This window comes from Gigantopelta aegis, chromosome 1, assembly GCF_016097555.1.
Source record: "Gigantopelta aegis isolate Gae_Host chromosome 1, Gae_host_genome, whole genome shotgun sequence".
NCBI classification, from domain to species: Eukaryota; Metazoa; Mollusca; class Gastropoda; order Neomphalida; family Peltospiridae; genus Gigantopelta; species Gigantopelta aegis.
The window spans coordinates 2023573-2045556 of record NC_054699.1 but is presented as its reverse complement, the minus strand read 5'-3'; the positions used below and the strand labels follow the sequence as shown (position 1 = coordinate 2045556).

At 41.8% G+C, this 21984-nt stretch overlaps 1 protein-coding gene across 5 annotated transcripts in view; it reads right to left on the bottom strand.

Moving 5' to 3' along the window:
* LOC121369061 (misshapen-like kinase 1) overlaps positions 1-21984 on the bottom strand; it is a 170078-nt gene that overhangs the window by 10311 nt on the left and 137783 nt on the right. For 3 of the 5 annotated variants that reach the window (XM_041493909.1, XM_041493893.1, XM_041493900.1), the window contains 8 exons: positions 20533-20598; positions 19298-19443; positions 18446-18509; positions 17108-17208; positions 16330-16479; positions 14506-14568; positions 11253-11331; positions 9346-9426 (listed from right to left, as the gene is read on the bottom strand). In XM_041493909.1, the coding sequence (XP_041349843.1) occupies positions 9346-9426; positions 11253-11331; positions 14506-14568; positions 16330-16479; positions 17108-17208; positions 18446-18509; positions 19298-19443; positions 20533-20598 (750 nt within the window). The remainder of the gene's footprint in view (positions 1-9345; positions 9427-11252; positions 11332-14505; positions 14569-16329; positions 16480-17107; positions 17209-18445; positions 18510-19297; positions 19444-20532; positions 20599-21984) is intronic. The other 2 variants (XR_005957556.1, XM_041493917.1) reach the window with 2 other exon arrangements.

Here is a 21984-nt window from a genome sequence, read left to right as displayed (position 1 = left end):
AGCACATCGATTAATTAATTATCGGCTATTGGATGTCAAACATTTGGTAATTATGACTTGTAGTCATCAGAGCAAATCCACTACAGTTTTCCTAATTCAGCATGGGATCTTTTATATGCACTTTCACACTGACAATAAAACACATACCACGATCCAGTGCTCCATTTACACTGACAATAGAACACATAGCACGATCCAGTGCTCCACTCACACTGACAATAGAACACACACCACGATCCAGTGCTCCACTCACACTGACAATAGAACACACACCACGATCGAGTGCTCCACTCACACTGACAATACAACACACACCACGATCCAGTGCTCCACTCACACTGACACATAAAACGATCCAGTGCTCCACTCACACTGACAATACAACACACACCACGATCCAGTGCTCCACTCACACTGACAATAGAACACACACCACGATCCAGTGCTCCACTCACACTGACAATACAACACACACCACGATCGAGTGCTCCACTCACACTGACAATACAACACACACCACGATCCAGTGCTCCACTCACACTGACAATACAACACACACCACGATCCAGTGCTCCACTCACACTGACACATAGCACGATCCAGTGCTCCACTCACACTGACAATACAACACACACCACGATCCAGTGCTCCATTCACACTGACACATACCACGATCCAGTGCTCCACTCACACTGACAATACAACACACACCACGATCCAGTGCTCCACTCACACTGACACATAGCACGATCCAGTGCTCCACTCACACTGACAATACAACACACACCACGATCCAGTGCTCCACTCACACTGACACATAGCACGATCCAGTGCTCCACTCACACTGACAATAGAACACACACCACGATCCAGTGCTCCACTCACACTGATACATAGCACGATCCAGTGCTCCACTCACACTGACACATAGCACGATCCAGTGCTCCACTCACACTGACACATAGCACGATCCAGTGCTCCACTCACACTGATACATAGCACGATCCAGTGCTCCACTCACACTGATACATACCACGATCCAGTGCTCCACTCACACTGACAATAGAACACATAGCACGATCCAGTGCTCCACTCACACTGACAATAGAACACACACCACGATCCAGTGCTCCACTCACACTGACAATAGAACAGACACCACGATCCAGTGCTCCATTCACACTGATACATAGCACGATCCAGTGCTCCACTCACACTGACAATAGAACACATAGCACGATCCAGTGCTCCACTCACACTGATACACACCACGATCCAGTGCTCCACTCACACTGATACATAGCACGATCCAGTGCTCCACTCACACTGACAATAGAACACACACCACGATCCAGTGCTCCATTCACACTGACAATAGAACACACACCACGATCCAGTGCTCCACTCACACTGACAATAGAACACACACCACGATCCAGTGCTCCACTCACACTGACAATAGAACACACACCACGATCCAGTGCTCCATTCACACTGACAATAGAACACACACCACGATCCAGTGCTCCACTCACACTGACAATACAACACACACCACGATCGAGTGCTCCACTCACACTGATACATACCACGATCCAGTGCTCCACTCACACTGACAATAGAACACACACCACGATCCAGTGCTCCACTCACACTGACAATACAACACACACCACGATCGAGTGCTCCACTCACACTGATACATAGCACGATCCAGTGCTCCACTCACACTGATACATACCACGATCCAGTGCTCCACTCACACTGACAATAGAACACACACCACGATCGAGTGCTCCACTCACACTGACAATAGAACACATACCACGATCCAGTGCTCCACTCACACTGACAATAGAACACACACCACGATCCAGTGCTCCACTCACACTGATACATAGCACGATCCAGTGCTCCACTCACACTGACAATAGAACACACACCACGATCCAGTGCTCCACTCACACTGATACATAGCACGATCCAGTGCTCCACTCACACTGACAATAGAACACACACCACGATCCAGTGCTCCACTCACACTGACAATAGAACACATACCACGATCCAGTGCTCCATTCACACTGACAATAGAACACACACCACGATCCAGTGCTCCACTCACACTGACAATAGAACACATACCACGATCCAGTGCTCCATTCACACTGACAATAGAACACACACCACGATCCAGTGCTCCACTCACACTGATACATAGCACGATCCAGTGCTCCACTCACACTGACAATAGAACACACACCACGATCCAGTGCTCCACTCACACTGACAATAGAACACACACCACGATCCAGTGCTCCACTCACACTGATACATAGCACGATCCAGTGCTCCACTCACACTGATACATAGCACGATCCAGTGCTCCACTCACACTGACAATAGAACACACACCACGATCCAGTGCTCCACTCACACTGACAATAGAACACACACCACGATCCAGTGCTCCACTCACACTGACAATAGAACACACACCACGATCCAGTGCTCCACTCACACTGACAATAGAACACACACCACGATCCAGTGCTCCATTCACACTGACACATAGCACGATCCAGTGCTCCACTCACACTGACAATAGAACACACACCACGATCCAGTGCTCCATTCACACTGACACATAGCACGATCCAGTGCTCCACTCACACTGATACATAGCACGATCCAGTGCTCCACTCACACTGATACATAGCACGATCCAGTGCTCCACTCACACTGATACATACCACGATCCAGTGCTCCACTCACACTGATACATAGCACGATCCAGTGCTCCACTCACACTGACAATACAACACACACCACGATCCAGTGCTCCACTCACACTGACACATAGCACGATCCAGTGCTCCACTCACACTGACAATAGAACACACACCACGATCCAGTGCTCCACTCACACTGATACATAGCACGATCCAGTGCTCCACTCACACTGACACATAGCACGATCCAGTGCTCCACTCACACTGACACATAGCACGATCCAGTGCTCCACTCACACTGATACATAGCACGATCCAGTGCTCCACTCACACTGATACATACCACGATCCAGTGCTCCACTCACACTGACAATAGAACACATAGCACGATCCAGTGCTCCACTCACACTGACAATAGAACACACACCACGATCCAGTGCTCCACTCACACTGACAATAGAACAGACACCACGATCCAGTGCTCCATTCACACTGATACATAGCACGATCCAGTGCTCCACTCACACTGACAATAGAACACATAGCACGATCCAGTGCTCCACTCACACTGATACACACCACGATCCAGTGCTCCACTCACACTGATACATAGCACGATCCAGTGCTCCACTCACACTGACAATAGAACACACACCACGATCCAGTGCTCCATTCACACTGACAATAGAACACACACCACGATCCAGTGCTCCACTCACACTGACAATAGAACACACACCACGATCCAGTGCTCCACTCACACTGACAATAGAACACACACCACGATCCAGTGCTCCATTCACACTGACAATAGAACACACACCACGATCCAGTGCTCCACTCACACTGACAATACAACACACACCACGATCGAGTGCTCCACTCACACTGATACATACCACGATCCAGTGCTCCACTCACACTGACAATAGAACACACACCACGATCCAGTGCTCCACTCACACTGACAATACAACACACACCACGATCGAGTGCTCCACTCACACTGATACATAGCACGATCCAGTGCTCCACTCACACTGATACATACCACGATCCAGTGCTCCACTCACACTGACAATAGAACACACACCACGATCGAGTGCTCCACTCACACTGACAATAGAACACATACCACGATCCAGTGCTCCACTCACACTGACAATAGAACACACACCACGATCCAGTGCTCCACTCACACTGATACATAGCACGATCCAGTGCTCCACTCACACTGACAATAGAACACACACCACGATCCAGTGCTCCACTCACACTGATACATAGCACGATCCAGTGCTCCACTCACACTGACAATAGAACACACACCACGATCCAGTGCTCCACTCACACTGACAATAGAACACATACCACGATCCAGTGCTCCATTCACACTGACAATAGAACACACACCACGATCCAGTGCTCCACTCACACTGACAATAGAACACATACCACGATCCAGTGCTCCATTCACACTGACAATAGAACACACACCACGATCCAGTGCTCCACTCACACTGATACATAGCACGATCCAGTGCTCAGTGCTCCACTCACACTGACAATAGAACACACACCACGATCCAGTGCTCCACTCACACTGACAATAGAACACACACCACGATCCAGTGCTCCACTCACACTGATACATAGCACGATCCAGTGCTCCACTCACACTGATACATAGCACGATCCAGTGCTCCACTCACACTGACAATAGAACACACACCACGATCCAGTGCTCCACTCACACTGACAATAGAACACACACCACGATCCAGTGCTCCACTCACACTGACAATAGAACACACACCACGATCCAGTGCTCCACTCACACTGACAATAGAACACACACCACGATCCAGTGCTCCATTCACACTGACACATAGCACGATCCAGTGCTCCACTCACACTGACAATAGAACACACACCACGATCCAGTGCTCCATTCACACTGACACATAGCACGATCCAGTGCTCCACTCACACTGATACATAGCACGATCCAGTGCTCCACTCACACTGATACATAGCACGATCCAGTGCTCCACTCACACTGATACATACCACGATCCAGTGCTCCACTCACACTGATACATAGCACGATCCAGTGCTCCACTCACACTGACAATAGAACACATACCACGATCCAGTGCTCCACTCACACTGACAATAGAACACACACCACGATCCAGTGCTCCATTCACACTGACACATAGCACGATCCAGTGCTCCACTCACACTGACAATAGAACACACACCACGATCCAGTGCTCCACTCACACTGATACATAGCACGATCCAGTGCTCCACTCACACTGACAATAGAACACACACCACGATCCAGTGCTCCACTCACACTGACACATAGCACGATCCAGTGCTCCACTCACACTGACAATAGAACACACACCACGATCCAGTGCTCCACTCACACTGATACATAGCACGATCCAGTGCTCCACTCACACTGACAATAGAACACACACCACGATCCAGTGCTCCACTCACACTGATACATAGCACGATCCAGTGCTCCACTCACACTGACAATAGAACACACACCACGATCCAGTGCTCCACTCACACTGACACATAGCACGATCCAGTGCTCCACTCACACTGACAATAGAACACACACCACGATCCAGTGCTCCACTCACACTGATACATAGCACGATCCAGTGCTCCACTCACACTGACAATAGAACACATAGCACGATCCAGTGCTCCACTCACACTGACAATAGAACACACACCACGATCCAGTGCTCCATTCACACTGACACATAGCACGATCCAGTGCTCCACTCACACTGACAATAGAACACACACCACGATCCAGTGCTCCACTCACACTGACAATAGAACACACACCACGATCCAGTGCTCCACTCACACTGACAATAGAACACATACCACGATCCAGTGCTCCACTCACACTGATACATAGCACGATCCAGTGCTCCACTCACACTGACAATAGAACACACACCACGATCCAGTGCTCCACTCACACTGACAATAGAACACACACCACGATCCAGTGCTCCACTCACACTGACAATAGAACACACACCACGATCCAGTGCTCCACTCACACTGACAATACAACACACACACCACGATCCAGTGCTCCACTCACACTGAACACACACCACGATCCAGTGCTCCACTCACACTGATAGAACATAGCACGATCCAGTGCTCCACTCACACTGACAATAGAACACACACCACGATCCAGTGCTCCACTCACACTGATACATAGCACGATCCAGTGCTCCACTCACACTGACAATAGAACACACACCACGATCCAGTGCTCCACTCACACTGATACATAGCACGATCCAGTGCTCCACTCACACTGACAATAGAACACACACCACGATCCAGTGCTCCACTCACACTGATACATAGCACGATCCAGTGCTCCACTCACACTGATACATAGCACGATCCAGTGCTCCACTCACACTGATACATAGCACGATCCAGTGCTCCACTCACACTGACACATAGCACGATCCAGTGCTCCACTCACACTGATACATAGCACGATCCAGTGCTCCACTCACACGATCCAGTGCTCCACTCACACTGATACATAGCACGATCCAGTGCTCCACTCACACTGATACATAGCACGATCCAGTGCTCCACTCACACTGACACATAGCACGATCCAGTGCTCCACTCACACTGACACATAGCACGATCCAGTGCTCCACTCACACTGATACACAGCACGATCCAGTGCTCCACTCACACTGACAATAGAACACATAGCACGATCCAGTGCTCCACTCACACTGACAATAGAACACACACCACGATCCAGTGCTCCATTCACACTGACACATAGCACGATCCAGTGCTCCACTCACACTGACAATAGAACACACACCACGATCCAGTGCTCCATTCACACTGACACATAGCACGATCCAGTGCTCCACTCACACTGACAATAGAACACACACCACGATCCAGTGCTCCACTCACACTGACAATAGAACACACACCACGATCGAGTGCTCCACTCACACTGACAATAGAACACATACCACGATCCAGTGCTCCATTCACACTGACAATAGAACACACACCACGATCCAGTGCTCCACTCACACTGACAATAGAACACACACCACGATCCAGTGCTCCACTCACACTGACACATAGCACGATCCAGTGCTCCACTCACAACACATACCACGATCCAGTGCTCCACTCACACTGATACATAGCATCCAGTGCTCCACTCACACTAGAACACACACCACGATCCAGTGCTCCACTCACACTGATACATACACGATCCAGTGCTCCACTCACACTGACCACGATCCAGTGCTCCACTCACACTGACAATAGCACGATCCAGTGCTCCACTCACACACGAACACACACCACGATGCTCCATTCACACTGACACATAGCACGATCCAGTGCTCCACTCACACTGACAATAGAACACACACCACGATCGAGTGCTCCACTCACACTGACACATAGCACGATCCAGTGCTCCACTCACACTGACAATAGAACACACACCACGATCCAGTGCTCCACTCACACTGACAATAGAACACACACCACGATCCAGTGCTCCACTCACACTGACAATAGAACACACACCACGATCCAGTGCTCCACTCACACTGACAATAGAACACACACCACGATCCAGTGCTCCACTCACACTGACAATAGAACACACACCACGATCCAGTGCTCCATTCACACTGACAATAGAACACACACCACGATCCAGTGCTCCACTCACACTGACAATAGAACACACACCACGATCCAGTGCTCCACTCACACTGACAATAGAACACACACCACGATCCAGTGCTCCACTCACACTGACAATAAAACACATACCACGATCCAGTGCTCCATTCACACTGACAATAGAACAGACACCACGATCCAGTGCTCCACTCACACTGACAATAGAACACACACCACGATCCAGTGCTCCACTCACACTGACAATAGAACACACACCACGATCCAGTGCTCCACTCACACTGACAATAGAACACACACCACGATCCAGTGCTCCACTCACACTGACAATAGAACACACACCACGATCCAGTGCTCCACTCACACTGACAATAGAACACACACCACGATCCAGTGCTCCATTCACACTGACAATAGAACACACACCACGATCCAGTGCTCCATTCACACTGACAATAGAACACACACCACGATCCAGTGCTCCATTCACACTGACACATAAGCACGAACCAGTGCTCCATTCACACTGACAATAGAACACACACCACGATCCAGTGCTCCATTCACACTGACAATAGAACACACACCACGATCCAGTGCTCCACTCACACTGACAATAGAACACACACCACGATCCAGTGCTCCACTCACACTGACAATAGAACACACACCACGATCCAGTGCTCCACTCACACTGACAATAGAACACACACCACGATCCAGTGCTCCACTCACACTGACACATAGCACGATCCAGTGCTCCATTCACACTGACAATAGAACACACACCACGATCCAGTGCATTCACACTGACAATAGAACACACATATCCACGATCACAGTGCTCCCTCCACTCACACTGACAATAGAACACACACCACGATCCAGTGCACTCCACTCACACACTGACACATAGCACGATCCAGTGCTCCATTCACACTGACAATAAAACACATACCACGATCCAGTGCTCCACTCACACTGACAATAGAACACACACCACGATCCAGTGCTCCACTCACACTGACAATAGAACACACCACGATCCACGATCCAGTGCTCCACTCACACTGACAATAGCTCCATTCACAACACACACCACGATCCAGTGCTCCACTCACACTGACAATAGAACACACACCACGATCGAGTGCTCCACTCACACTGACACATAGCACGATCCAGTGCTCCACTCACACTGACACATAGCACGATCCAGTGCTCCACTCACACTGACACATAGCACGATCCAGTGCTCCACTCACACTGACACACACCACGATCCAGTGCTCCACTCACACTGACAATAGAACACACACCACGATCCAGTGCTCCATTCACACTGACAATAAGACACACACCACGATCCAGTGCTCCACTCACACTGACAATAAAACACACACCACGATCCAGTGCTCCATTCACACTGACAATAAGACACACACTACGATCCAGTGCTCCAAATCAAAAGCTTTGTATGTACCGATTCTTTCCTAATTTTTGGTAATAGTCTATGTGACTGAAACAGGTTTTCTATTTTTCTTTCTACTGACTAAATACTGACATAACCAGCAATAGAAATAAGCAGACGTTTTCGCTAGTCCCCCAGACAAATACTTACAGAAATCTTGTAGCAAGGGGTATTTCATATACACCACTCCATAGACAGGATAGCACATACCACACCCTTTGATATACATATCAGTCATGGTGCACTGGCTGGAACGAGATATAGACCAATGAGCCCACTAGTGGGGATAGACTGACCGTGCATCAAGCGAGTGCTTTATGAGTGGACTATGTCCCCCACCGAGCCCCCCAAAAGGGTGTAAACCCGACTTACCAACGGAGGTGGGCAGCTCTCCCCACTGTAGCACCACGTTCTTCGTGATCTTCCCATTCGTGTCCACGTACACACCCTCGTCTGAAATAAGACAATCAGGGCTCAAAAATTACACAACTCTCAACCCTTCAATGCACACCTACTGGACAGCCTGCCTAATTAACAGCATACCTAGCTAATCGGGATAGCAGACCATACCTTGAAGTAAAAACCCCCAACAAAAACCTCAGTGACCAGGGATTAAAATATTACCATATTAAGCATTGATATTTAATCCTTCTGTAGTATTTTAAATTTAAAAAGATTCTTTGGCCCCTTGGAGAACCTACGGAATACAGCAACTTTTGTACAAGCCACTGGCGGTCCCTGTATGAGTGTACGACGGAAGAAGAAAGAAAGAAGAAGATTTTTTTTTTTTTTTTTTTAAATCACATTCTAAAGAGAGCTAAAAATGACTCTCCTTGAACCAGTCAAAGCAGGCCATAGGATTTCAAATTTCATGGTAAACACGTTTTGGGTTCCATGCTTTGTGATCATGGGAACCCATTGGAAACTGGTTTTAGATTCTGATGATTAGTCATACTCGATATAATAATCATTTTGGTTTCATGATTTGACAGACACGCTACCAACATGGTACCGTAAACGATTGTTTCCGTGAAATCTTAAGGCCTGTGAAGGCGAGTGATGGCTCCTCTTATACGGAGATGTCTGGGACGGGTTGGGTCCACAGTCAAGCTCCTCTTATACGGAGATGTCTGGGACGGGTTGGGTCCACAGTCAAGCTCCTCTTATACGGAGATGTCTTGGACCGGTTGGGTCCAGTCATGGTCCTCTTATACAGAGATGTCTGGGACGGGTTGGGTCCACAGTCAAGTTCTTCTTATACGGAGATGTCTGGGACAGGTTGGGTCCACAGTCATGGTCCTCTTATACGGAGATGTCTGGGACGGGTTGGGTCCACAGTCAAGCTCCTCTTATACGGAGATGTCTGGGACGGGTTGGGTCCACAGTCAAGCTCCTCTTATACGGAGATGTCTGGGACGGGTTGGGTCCACAGTCATGGTCCTCTTATAAGGAGATGTCTGGGACGGGTTGGGTCCACAGTCAAGCTCCTCTTATACGGAGATGTCTGGGACGGGTTGGGTCCAAAGTCAAGCTCCTCTTATACGGAGATGTCTGGGACGGGTTGGGTCCACAGTCATGGTCCTCTTATACGGAGATGTCTGGGACGGGTTGGGTCCAAAGTCAAGCTCCTCTTATACGGAGATGTCTGGGACGGGTTGGGTCCACAGTCATGGTCCTCTTATACGGAGATGTCTGGGACGGGTTGGGTCCACAGTCAAGCTCCTCTTATACGGAGATGTCTGGGACGGGTTGGGTCCAAAGTCAAGCTCCTCTTATACGGAGATGTCTGGGACGGGTTGGGTCCAAAGTCATGCTCCTCTTATACGGAGATGTCTGGGACGGGTTGGGTCCACAGTCATGGTCCTCTTATACGGAGATGTCTGGGACGGGTTGGGTCCACAGTCATGGTCCTCTTATACAGAGATGTCTGGGACGGGTTGGGTCCACAGTCAAGTTCTTCTTATACGGAGATGTCTGGGACGGGTTGGGTCCACAGTCAAGTTCTTCTTATACGGAGATGTCTGGGACGGGTTGGGTCCACAGTCAAGCTCCTCTTATACGGAGATGTCTGGGACGGGTTGGGTCCAAAGTCAAGCTCCTCTTATACGGAGATGTCTGGGACGGGTTGGGTCCAGTCATGGTCCTCTTATACGGAGATGTCTGGGACGGGTTGGGTCCACAGTCAAGCTCCTCTGGACTAGTAGTGGATTAATAAATTAGTTTAGCACCAAAGGCTAAAAACCCTGTTTCTAAGGACTGATTATATAGTTTGTACTTACTGTCGTAACATAGCAACAGCTGCAGACCATTTGTGTTTGGCAGAATAACTATCGTGTGTGGGCTGATTGGACCTTGACTCTGCATTAAAAAAACAAAAATAAAAAATAAATAAAAGAGCCATCTACATATACATCATGAGTCGAAAACTGACACCAAAATAAGTACTGAGTCTCATAACTCGTATACAGAATACCACATAATACAAACCTATTAACGTATAGTCCAGGCGCTATGATGAAAGACCCATTAAAAATATATTGCCAAAGTTTTAATTTCAAGTGAATTCAACTTTGTATGTAGTACAATATAACTAATAAAAAAAAGTAGAAAAATATTAGTGAAACAGCTGTGAAGTGAACAATGAAAATATGCTTGCCAGAATAATTAAAGGAAGACAATTATTGTAAACACAATACATCAGCATTAAATGGCTTAAAGTGTGAAATTGACCTAATCATTCAAAATGATTATTTACAAGAAGAAATTGTATGTACAGTATTTAGATGATAATATATATATTTTCTCAATACTTCTTTGTAACAAATATTGTTTTGTCTTATTTCAGTAATGTTTTCTCATTCTAAATTTCATAAATTGGATTTTTATCAAACCCATAAAGATTACGTATCACATTCCCAAAACAAGTTTAATAGCAAAATCTAGAAAATAAATTGAAACTGGGTATTTATGCACAAAATTCAAAATGCATTAATAAAGGGAGACAACTGCTGACAGGTTAAAAACATTACAGAAGTTTTATTTTGAGTCAGATTCATGGCTGCAGAAAGTTAATGTTTTATACTTTTATTCTCTTTTATATATATCTATAGATATATATGTGCAATGTTTTTTTTTTTAAACCCATATAAGATTAAAATCATAATTTAAGACTATGACCATATATATATATATATATATATATATATATATATATATATATATATATATATATATATATATAAAGAACAAGAAATATCCAAGATTCAAAATAGATTAAATTGTTTTCTTCTGAAAATGCGATATATACTGAATGATGTTTTCAAGCGACAAATGCTCCAGTTGATACATATATATTTCACAATAGTTACAAACTATAACAAGTTTTGCTAAAAGTTTACAAAAAATATTTGCTCTAGTTAATCTTTCTTCTTATTTTTTTTTTTTAACTTCAACAAAACATGCATCCATTTTTCTAAAATGAAGAGGCCAAAATATGTAAAATCTCAAATATTAAAATATAACAATTAAAAATGATAATAATGTGGCAATAAAAACCGTAAATGTCAGACCATGCCCTGGTAAACAAAAAAGAATATATAACAATCATGAAGAATGAAAAAAAAAAAAAAAGAGAGGAAAAAAAAAAAGAGAGCAAAACTGAACTAAAACATGCTATATATTGAAAACGGCTCTCTATAGAAATTGGCAATAAACAAACATTTCATTTTATTCTTTTAATAAAACAAGTGATTTTTTTTCAATTTAATTTTACTTAAAACTTTCTTCAATTTTAGGTACATTTTTTACTACTATAATTTATGATTGCCAAATTTATAAAGGTTTTTATCCCTTACTAAGGGCAATAATAAAATAAATGCTGGATGTTCATCCCAATTTTTTTTTCCAACAACAGAGTAGGGGAGAAATTTTACTTTTTATTTTACATTTTCAGAACACTGGAAATATCGCTCATCAAGCAGCATATATAAGGACAAATATATATATATGTATTGTTTGGCCACTGACCCCGGGGATGAGCCTCAGGGCGGACAGAGATGAAAATGTAGGAATTATTTTATTATAGCCTTGGTAATGTTTAAAGTCCCTAAACAGCTTGTATATTTAATAATTCATGATTAACTCAAGTCTTCAGTCATGTGCACACATCACATTTTGTCCGTGTTTAAGATTGAAAATAAATGCATGATGATTGCCATTCATAAATTCAGTCAAACTCTCTAGAGAGCACCAATTAAAAAAAAGAGACTGGGTCAAAGTTCACCATTTTGCCCTAAAATATCAGTCTATTAAAGGCATATTGTCACAGACCACTGACCTATTACATGGCCTAGCAAAGTATTACCTGAAAATATATATATTTGATTTGTCCCTAAATGTACTTTATTCAACCATCTATGTAATCACCATACTCCTCTTATTAATGATATTTTGTAAAAATAATTGAATTACGGCAATGGTCCATAATTCAAAAACTAACATCGCTGAGAGGGTTGACATGGATTTCACTCCATAATGGTGTAGTTAAAAGTGATGCAATAGCTAGATTTGGTCTGCAAAAATTAATGTAATTTTGATTTATTATCTATTTTTAGAAAAATAACGTCCTTAAATCTGTGACAGTATGCCTTTAAGTTAACAATGTTCTAACAAAAATTAAAGAATATAATTAGACAATCTTTGAAAAAAGTTACAACTAAACCAGCCAGTTTAATAGCATAGGCTAAAGGCTTTTATGTAATAACATCAATATTTAAGTTAAATGTTAAAAAAATTAAAGAAAAAAACACAACCTTTTTGAATACTACTGATAATATTTTGATTATTTGCACAATGTGTTCTTGGTTTTTTTTTTTTATTCAACAATCTCAAATGATTAAACTACATGTAGGCATGAAAGAATGATCTGACCACTGGCCATGTCATCATGTAACATCGGAGTCAGCTGGTTACAGCAACATGTTTGATACAGATTAATTACAGAGCCTAACTTAATCCGTAGATTCCTACACTGTACAATAGGACACCGTTACGTGTTTCTGGCTAACATAGCCGTTTTAGCAACTAAAATTATTATAAATACCAATTTAAAAACATCAGTTTTTAAATATCTAATAGCACAAGCTCTATTTATCTCCTTTTAAATTTCTACATAAATTAGGAATTACAAAATACAGTATAAGTGCCTACAAACATTTGGATGACAAAGAAACATGTTGATATTCTAAGAAAATGCAATAAATATATAATTTTAATTGTTAAATTTTAATTTAAAAAACTTAATTAGCTGGAAACATGTTACATTGGCAGAGAAATGGGGAAAATTGTTATTAAACAATCAATTAATCTCCCGAGTTGGTGACCTTTGACAAGCCTTAACAATCAATTAATCTCCCGAGTTGGTGAACTTTGACACAAGTCTTAACAAAAAAACAACAACAAAAGTTTGCTTCCGCATGAACGGACAACTGCTTCAAGCGCGTGAAGCGGGCGTAGAGGTGTGAAAACGTTTACCTGGTTAACATAGAAGGCGACACTACCACTGCGCAGAGTGGAAGTGCCGTCATCCACGTGTAACTATACAGAAAACAAGGGCACAACATTAAAATAGAACAAAGCACGCACAAATATCAACAATGTACATCTAGGTGAAATTTATTTAAATACACGTTAAAATAGAACAGCATGAACAAATATCCACAATGTATATCTAGGTGAAATTTATATTGATGAACGTTAAAATAGAACAAAGCACGCACAAATATCCACAATGTACATCTTGGTGAAATTTATTTAAATACACGTTAAAATAGAACAGCACAAACAAAATATACACAATGTACATGTGGGTGAAACAGATTTAAAAAAAACTTTATCGTATAACTTACCCATGATATCCATGTCATAAACCCATGTGTTAATTTACTTTATTAACCTGGTTAATAATGGTATGCAAATTTGCAAGGTCTCTAGGTAATGTGTTGTTATGGATGGGCCATTTGCTTACAAGCCAACAAGACCCGTGTACCTGAGCGTAACATTTTCAAAGATTTGTTTAAAATGCGTGACGTCAAACTAATCTGTGCTAATCGTGATGACGTCATATTACCGATGACGGCGACTTCCTCTGAAGACTATCTGTCAGAATTAATAAATATTTGAAATCCAATAGCCGATGATTAATAAATCAGTGTGCTCTAGTGGTGTAGTTGTAATCAACACCGGTTACTAATAAAATGGTATAAATAAGTAGGTTCCCCCCCCCCCCCATAAATCCACAAAGCGTGAACTACAGATTATGACTCATCATTTAAAGCCGTTTAACACTGCAATAAAAAGGTGCTGAGTGAGGTGTTAGTTTTAACAGGCTACACACTACATCATGGCGAAGAGAAACAAGCTAAATTAGCCACTACTACTGATAAGCAAAGCTGTAGAATAATTTAATTATTGATAACTGTAAAGCTAATATTAAAAAAAGCTGTGTGAGGGGTTGTTCCAAATAAAATCATGATGTTTTTTTTCAAGGGGGGGGGGGGGGGGGAGAGAATGGTAGTAGAGAAAAGGTATTTAAGAAATACGGTGGTGTCATAGTTAAGCCATTGGATTACAGGCTGGTAGGTACTGGGTTCGCAGGCCGGTACCGGTTCCCACCCAGAGCAAGTTTTAACGACTCCATGGGTAGATGTAAGACCACTAAGACCCTCTTCTCTCTCACTAACCCACTGTCCTGGACAGACAGCCCAGATAGCTGAGGTGTGTGCCCGGGACAGTGTACTTGAACCTTAATTGGATATAAGCGCAAAAATAAGTTGAAATGAAATTAAATAAATGGAAAAAACAACAACCCATAAATACCCCAGGAATAATCAAATGAAACATTTCCAAACAGTCTCCATATATGAATGTGATACCCACTCCATTAAAATCAGTAAGAATATTTTTGAAAAGAATCCACTTCAACTTTAACAAAATCAGATACTCACTACCCAAAAACCACAATACATTACTATTTAAATGTTTAAGTCAACCCACCCACCAGGAAAACCCCCACAAAAAACAAACACCAAACAAGAAAACAAGTCCACCAAAATTGGAGTTACCTCCTCCTTGTTTATTACGCGACTTCGGGAATAGTGCTTTAATAGAAAACATTTGTCTAATTCAGAGACGAAAGCATAGTAGCTGTTGCATCAAAAATTACCACATATCCTGTACTATTATTGTAAAAATGTCAATTTGTTTTACATGTGTGACCCCCCCCCCCCCCCCCCAAGCACATTTAGAAAAACCAGTTATTTGACAGCCAAGTACATGATGATGAACTGAAATACTTACATGTGAAGGAATGTATAAATCGAAGTTTGATGACGTGTCGAGGTCAATGGCGTGAAATCCCATATTAGAGCCGTAGATGACCTTTAACCTCAGTCCTTCTTCTACCGTGAGATCAACTAGTAGCGGTTTGTGAGCCAGCTCGGGAAAAGACTGAAATAACACACACAAAACACACAAACATTAAACAAATAGTTACAAAAAAGAAAAAACCCCAATTGCACAAATATTCTTTAGAATTAAATGTCTCATCTACCATATACTGATTTGATATCACTCATGTTCATTTCAATTTATGTTAAATACTAATAATTAAAAAAATATTACATTAAAAACAATTTAACTTTGTCGAGGCCAGACAAAAACTTAACATATGGCTAAAACATTAAATAACAGCTACTGGAGTACAGCCAGGAAAGTTGTGAAGGTTGTAAACCCTACGTTAATCCTTGACTGTTCATCAACAATGGTCTTCTATAGGGAGAAAAATAAACTTGTAACGTCTAGTTTATTTCTTTTATGGTCAGATTATATGTTTTCCCCTCCACTCTGTAATGACTTCATCCTGTTGGTGTAACCCCACCCAAAACCATCAGAAATACACGGCTGCAAAAATGTATCAACTTCCAAATTTGTAGAGCAGGACAAAAATACTGGGTTCGTCCGTGAAGCAGGAAAATATTCCTACATCCAATCACACAAGCCCTCTATCACCAAACTATACCACCCTGCTGTCTGAACAATGGGGAGGGGGGAGGGAGGGAGTGAGGAAGAAACCTACCTTGAAGGCCATGAACTTGTGGTAGGGTTTGGGAGCCCATGCATAGATCTCAATACTGTCTTGTAACGCTATCACCAGAAACTTGATTCTTTCGTACTTCACTGAAAACAAATCAAAACAGAACATTTCAACACAAACACAACATTTAAAAAACAAATTCTATGTGATACAGATTCTCATTGAAAGAACAGTTTATCACAAACTTGGAAAGGGCCGTAACTCTAGGAGGAATATGCAGAAGACATTTTATGATAGTAAGTTTGTTTTGTTTAACGACACCACTAGAGCACATTAATTATTAATCGGCATTTGGATGTCAAACATTTGATTATTCTGACATATAAGTCTTAAGAGAGGAAACCTGGGACATTTTTCCATTAGTAGCAAGGAATCTTTTATATGCACCATCCCACAGACAGGATAGTACATGCCATGGCCTTTGATATACCAGTTGTGGTACACTGACTAGATTATGACAGTAATGCTGATGAACTGAAAGACATAATTTCTCTTTTTTATTTTTAATTTCCAAAAAATAAATAAAAATAAATAAATACATTAAAATATTGGCTGATCAATCCTCTAGCGCATTGATGTCAGATTACCACAAAGTCAGTTTCTTTTTTAATTACAACCTTATGTGTTGGCAATATACATTATAAAAATATCTAAACATCCAAACTGAACAAAAAGTGACACACTGCTTGAAAAAACAAATCTGAAGAAAACCATCCAAATTGGACCATAAAGTGACACACTGCTTGAAAAAACAAATCTAAAGGAAACCATCCAAATTGGACCATAAAGTGACACACTGCTTGAAAAAACAAATCTAAAGAAAACCATCCAAATTGGACCATAAAGTGACACACTGCTTGAAAAAACAAATCTAAAGGAAACCATCCAAATTGGACCATAAAGTGACACACTGCTTGAAAAAACAAATCTAAAGAAAACCATCCAAATTGGACCATAAAGTGACACACTGCTTGAAAAAACAAATCTAAAGAAAACCATCCAAATTGGACCATAAAGTGACACACTGCTTGAAAAAACAAATCTAAAGGAAACGATCCAAATTGGACCATAAAGTGACACACTGCTTGAAAAAACAAATCTAAAAAAAATCACCAATAAAAAAAGAGGACATTATCTGGCAAGCTTCAGTTTTCAAAGAAATAAAATGCAATAAAAATACTGTATTAAAAGATATTTAGAGTTTACTCACCTATTTTAAAATGCAATAAAAATACTGTATTAAAAGATATTTAGAGTTTACTCACCTATTTTAAAATGCAATAAAAATACTGTATTAAAAGATATTTAGAGTTTACTCACCTATTTTAAAATGCACACAGCCCTCCAATTCACCAACATTCACCCATCCATTTTTCTTGTCATTCTGAAAAAACATAAAGCAAATAACTGAAATGAAGTCTGTTATTTCACAGATGGATAAGGGCCTAAGCATATACAATTTTACAGTAATGATTCAAATTTTCAATGAAGTCATATGCATGCAAATTGTAGGCATTGCCATTACATTAAAGTCTCAATACGTTATTACAGACCCGAGTCACTTCATGACTACACTTGACCAACTTTAACGACCGTTATACTAAACTCAGGGCTCGAAATTGTGGTCTAGTGAAAAGCAGTCCATTTTTTAGACCAAAGACGTGAAATAAAAATTCACCTGCTAAATTAAAAAAATAAAACCACAGGTTATTTTTCAAGAGACAGATGTATGTATTGATCATCTCACCTTCTGTGTTTGTTATATTTTAATTGTATAATACTCTAATACAGAGGCTGGGGCCTAGCTTCCATACACTAAGGTACGCAGCTGTGTACCATCAGAGATTGCAAATATTTTTTTTAAATTAAAATATATAATGTAAATGCGTGTATGCTTTAAGGAAATAGTGTTTTATTCCATTGCCGAAACAGTCTGTTTACCACCTGAAATCCCAAGCTAGGCCCCTGAGAGGTCCTAATTTTCCACACACTGTCCCAAAACCTCCATTTATTCCGTGCAGTCTTATTTCTGGCTAGCCATATTTGTTTTTTAGCAGGCCATATTTATTTTAGCTTGAACAGGCGGCCATATTTTACTTCCTGTTTCGAGCCCTAGACCTGCCCAATCCCCTGACAACGTGCGAGCCACACTGTAATAAAGCGAAGACGTACGCCTTCGTTCTTCAAGATCTTGCTCTTCAGCCAGGACAGGTAGTAGACTCGGATCTTGCTCTTCTTGCCGGAGATCGTCACCAGGATGTTCTGACCCTCCAGCACCTCCATCTGCTGGAACCTCCGCCGCGAGATCAGCGTGTACACTGAAACACAAACAACACAGTGAGCCAATTTGGGATAGAATGAAACTGATAGTCCGTCCCACAGGGAATACCCTTTTTCATACTATGGAACGGACTACAAGTTTTTTTTATTTCTCAGCTGAATGTTTTGTACCTTGCACACAAAAATAGTATTTTTTTGGGTTATTTCCAAAACACTTTTACTTTTCTTCTTATGTCAAACCAAACTGAAATTAATAACAAAAAACATTTTTGTAGGAGGATTGGACGGACTATAGATTGGTTGAGGGTGATCAGTCACATAGCCTATCGTACCACAAGCATTCTACGACCCGTTGAGGGTGATCAGTCACAGCCTATCGCACTACTAGCATTCTACAACTGGTTGAGGGTGATCAGTCACAGCCTATCACACCACTAGCATTCTACAACTGGTTGAGGGTGATCAGTCACAGCCTATCGTACCACAAGCATTCTACGACCCGTTGAGGGTGATCAGTCACAACCTATCGCACCACTAGCATTCTACAACTGGTTGAGGGTGATCAGTCACAACCTATCGCACCACTAGCATTCTACAACTATCGCACGACTAGCATTCTACAACTGGTTGAGGGTGATCAGTCACAGCCTATCGCACCACTAGCATTCTACAACTGGTTGAGAGTGATCAGTCACAGCCTATCGTACCACAAGCTTTCTACGACCCGTTGAGGGTGATCAGTCACAAACTATCGCACTACTAGCATTCTACAACTGGTTGAGGGTGATCAGTCACATCCTATCGCACTACTAGCATTATACAACTGGTTGAGGGTGATCAGTCACAGCCTATCGCACTACTAGCATTCTACAACTGGTTGAGGGTGATCAGTCACAACCTATCGCACAACTAGCATTCTACAACTGGTTGAGGGTGATCAGTCACAGCCTATCGCACCACTAGCATTCTACAACTGGTTGAGGGTGATCAGTCACAACCTATCGTACCACAAGCATTCTACTACCGGTTGAGGGTGATCAGTCACATAGCCTATCGCACCACTGGCATTCTACGACCGACCTACGCCCTATCCCACAAGTTAGAAGTTAAACATAGTTGAACTGTACCTTTCCCTTGACCGCTCCGATCTAACAACATGAGACCATTTTCTGTACCAATCAGCAAGTTCACGCCTGAAACACAAAGATATATGTATAATATAGGAGATTTTTAAATGTACAATACACACACACATATATATATATATATATATATATATATATATATATATATACACACACACACACACACAAGTACATGAAGGGCTAAAATCACGAAGCCTGTTTTTTTATTTTTTAAATTACCCCGAGACGGACTAGTTAATGACGTTGGATATCTGCTTTATCCGGTGAAGGTAAGAATGGGAAATTTCCCATTCAGCCTGAACTAGTTATTATCTTTATCCTGCAGACCAAAACAATCAACAAGCAAAAATATTATTTCTGTTATTTCAGCCACACTGTACGATGACCTAGAGGTCAAATAAGCAATTTTGTAAAGTAGCTATGCGTGCGACGTCTAATAAGTCACATCAAAAGTGATATCCTGTTACTATACAGATATGACTGCTTTATCCGTCATCATATTCTGTGAACAGAAGCGGTGGTAGCAGGATAAACAAAGTTACTTGGGTGTAAGTGAAAAACAGGTAAACTCACCCAAACTGTTCTTCTAAACACTCACTTGAAAATAACACCGAGACATTTATGTCAACCTACAACATCTAGACATATACTGGAGACCTGCACACTGATTTAACAGGTATTTGATTGACTATACCACTGAAATTAACACTACGAAAACCAATTTCTACCTATGATGTATGAATTAACTGTGCAAGTGCCTGCCCTGAAAATAAATTTGAGTTGAAAAAGGTGTTTAAATGTCTTTTAAAACTACTTTTGGGGTATGACCCTTAGATACTATACATCTTACAACCTGTGGATGAAAAATGTATCCAACTGGCTTTTGCTCATTATGTTTTGAAACAACTCGTGAATTGAATAGTATCTAACATAACCACTTATGTAGTATTCACCATATATTTTGCTACATCATGACAGTTAGTGATATACACTGGCACCCAAACCTTGCAAATTTATTAAAACTGAACCAAGTCCAAGATTAACATATTGTTAAAGGAACATTCCCGAGTTTTCTGCATTGTAAAATGTTTCCGATTAATAAAATATTTCTACGATTAAACTTACATATTAAACATATTTTCTTGTTTACAATATCAGTGTTTGTATATTCAACGTGTTTCTGATCATCTTAATATCTGTAAGAAACCCAAACTGGATTGGAAATAAAATGAAATTTAACTTGGTACAAATATTAGAACAATCAGAAACATATTTTATATACAGCCTCTAATATTGTAATTACAATCATTAAGAAGTCTCTTTTAGTCGATAACATCTTAAAAATTGCAGCAAACTCAGGAATGTCCCTTTAAGTAAAACAATACACATCTGACAAATTGCATCTTTAAAATGATCAACTCTCTCTCATCTTAC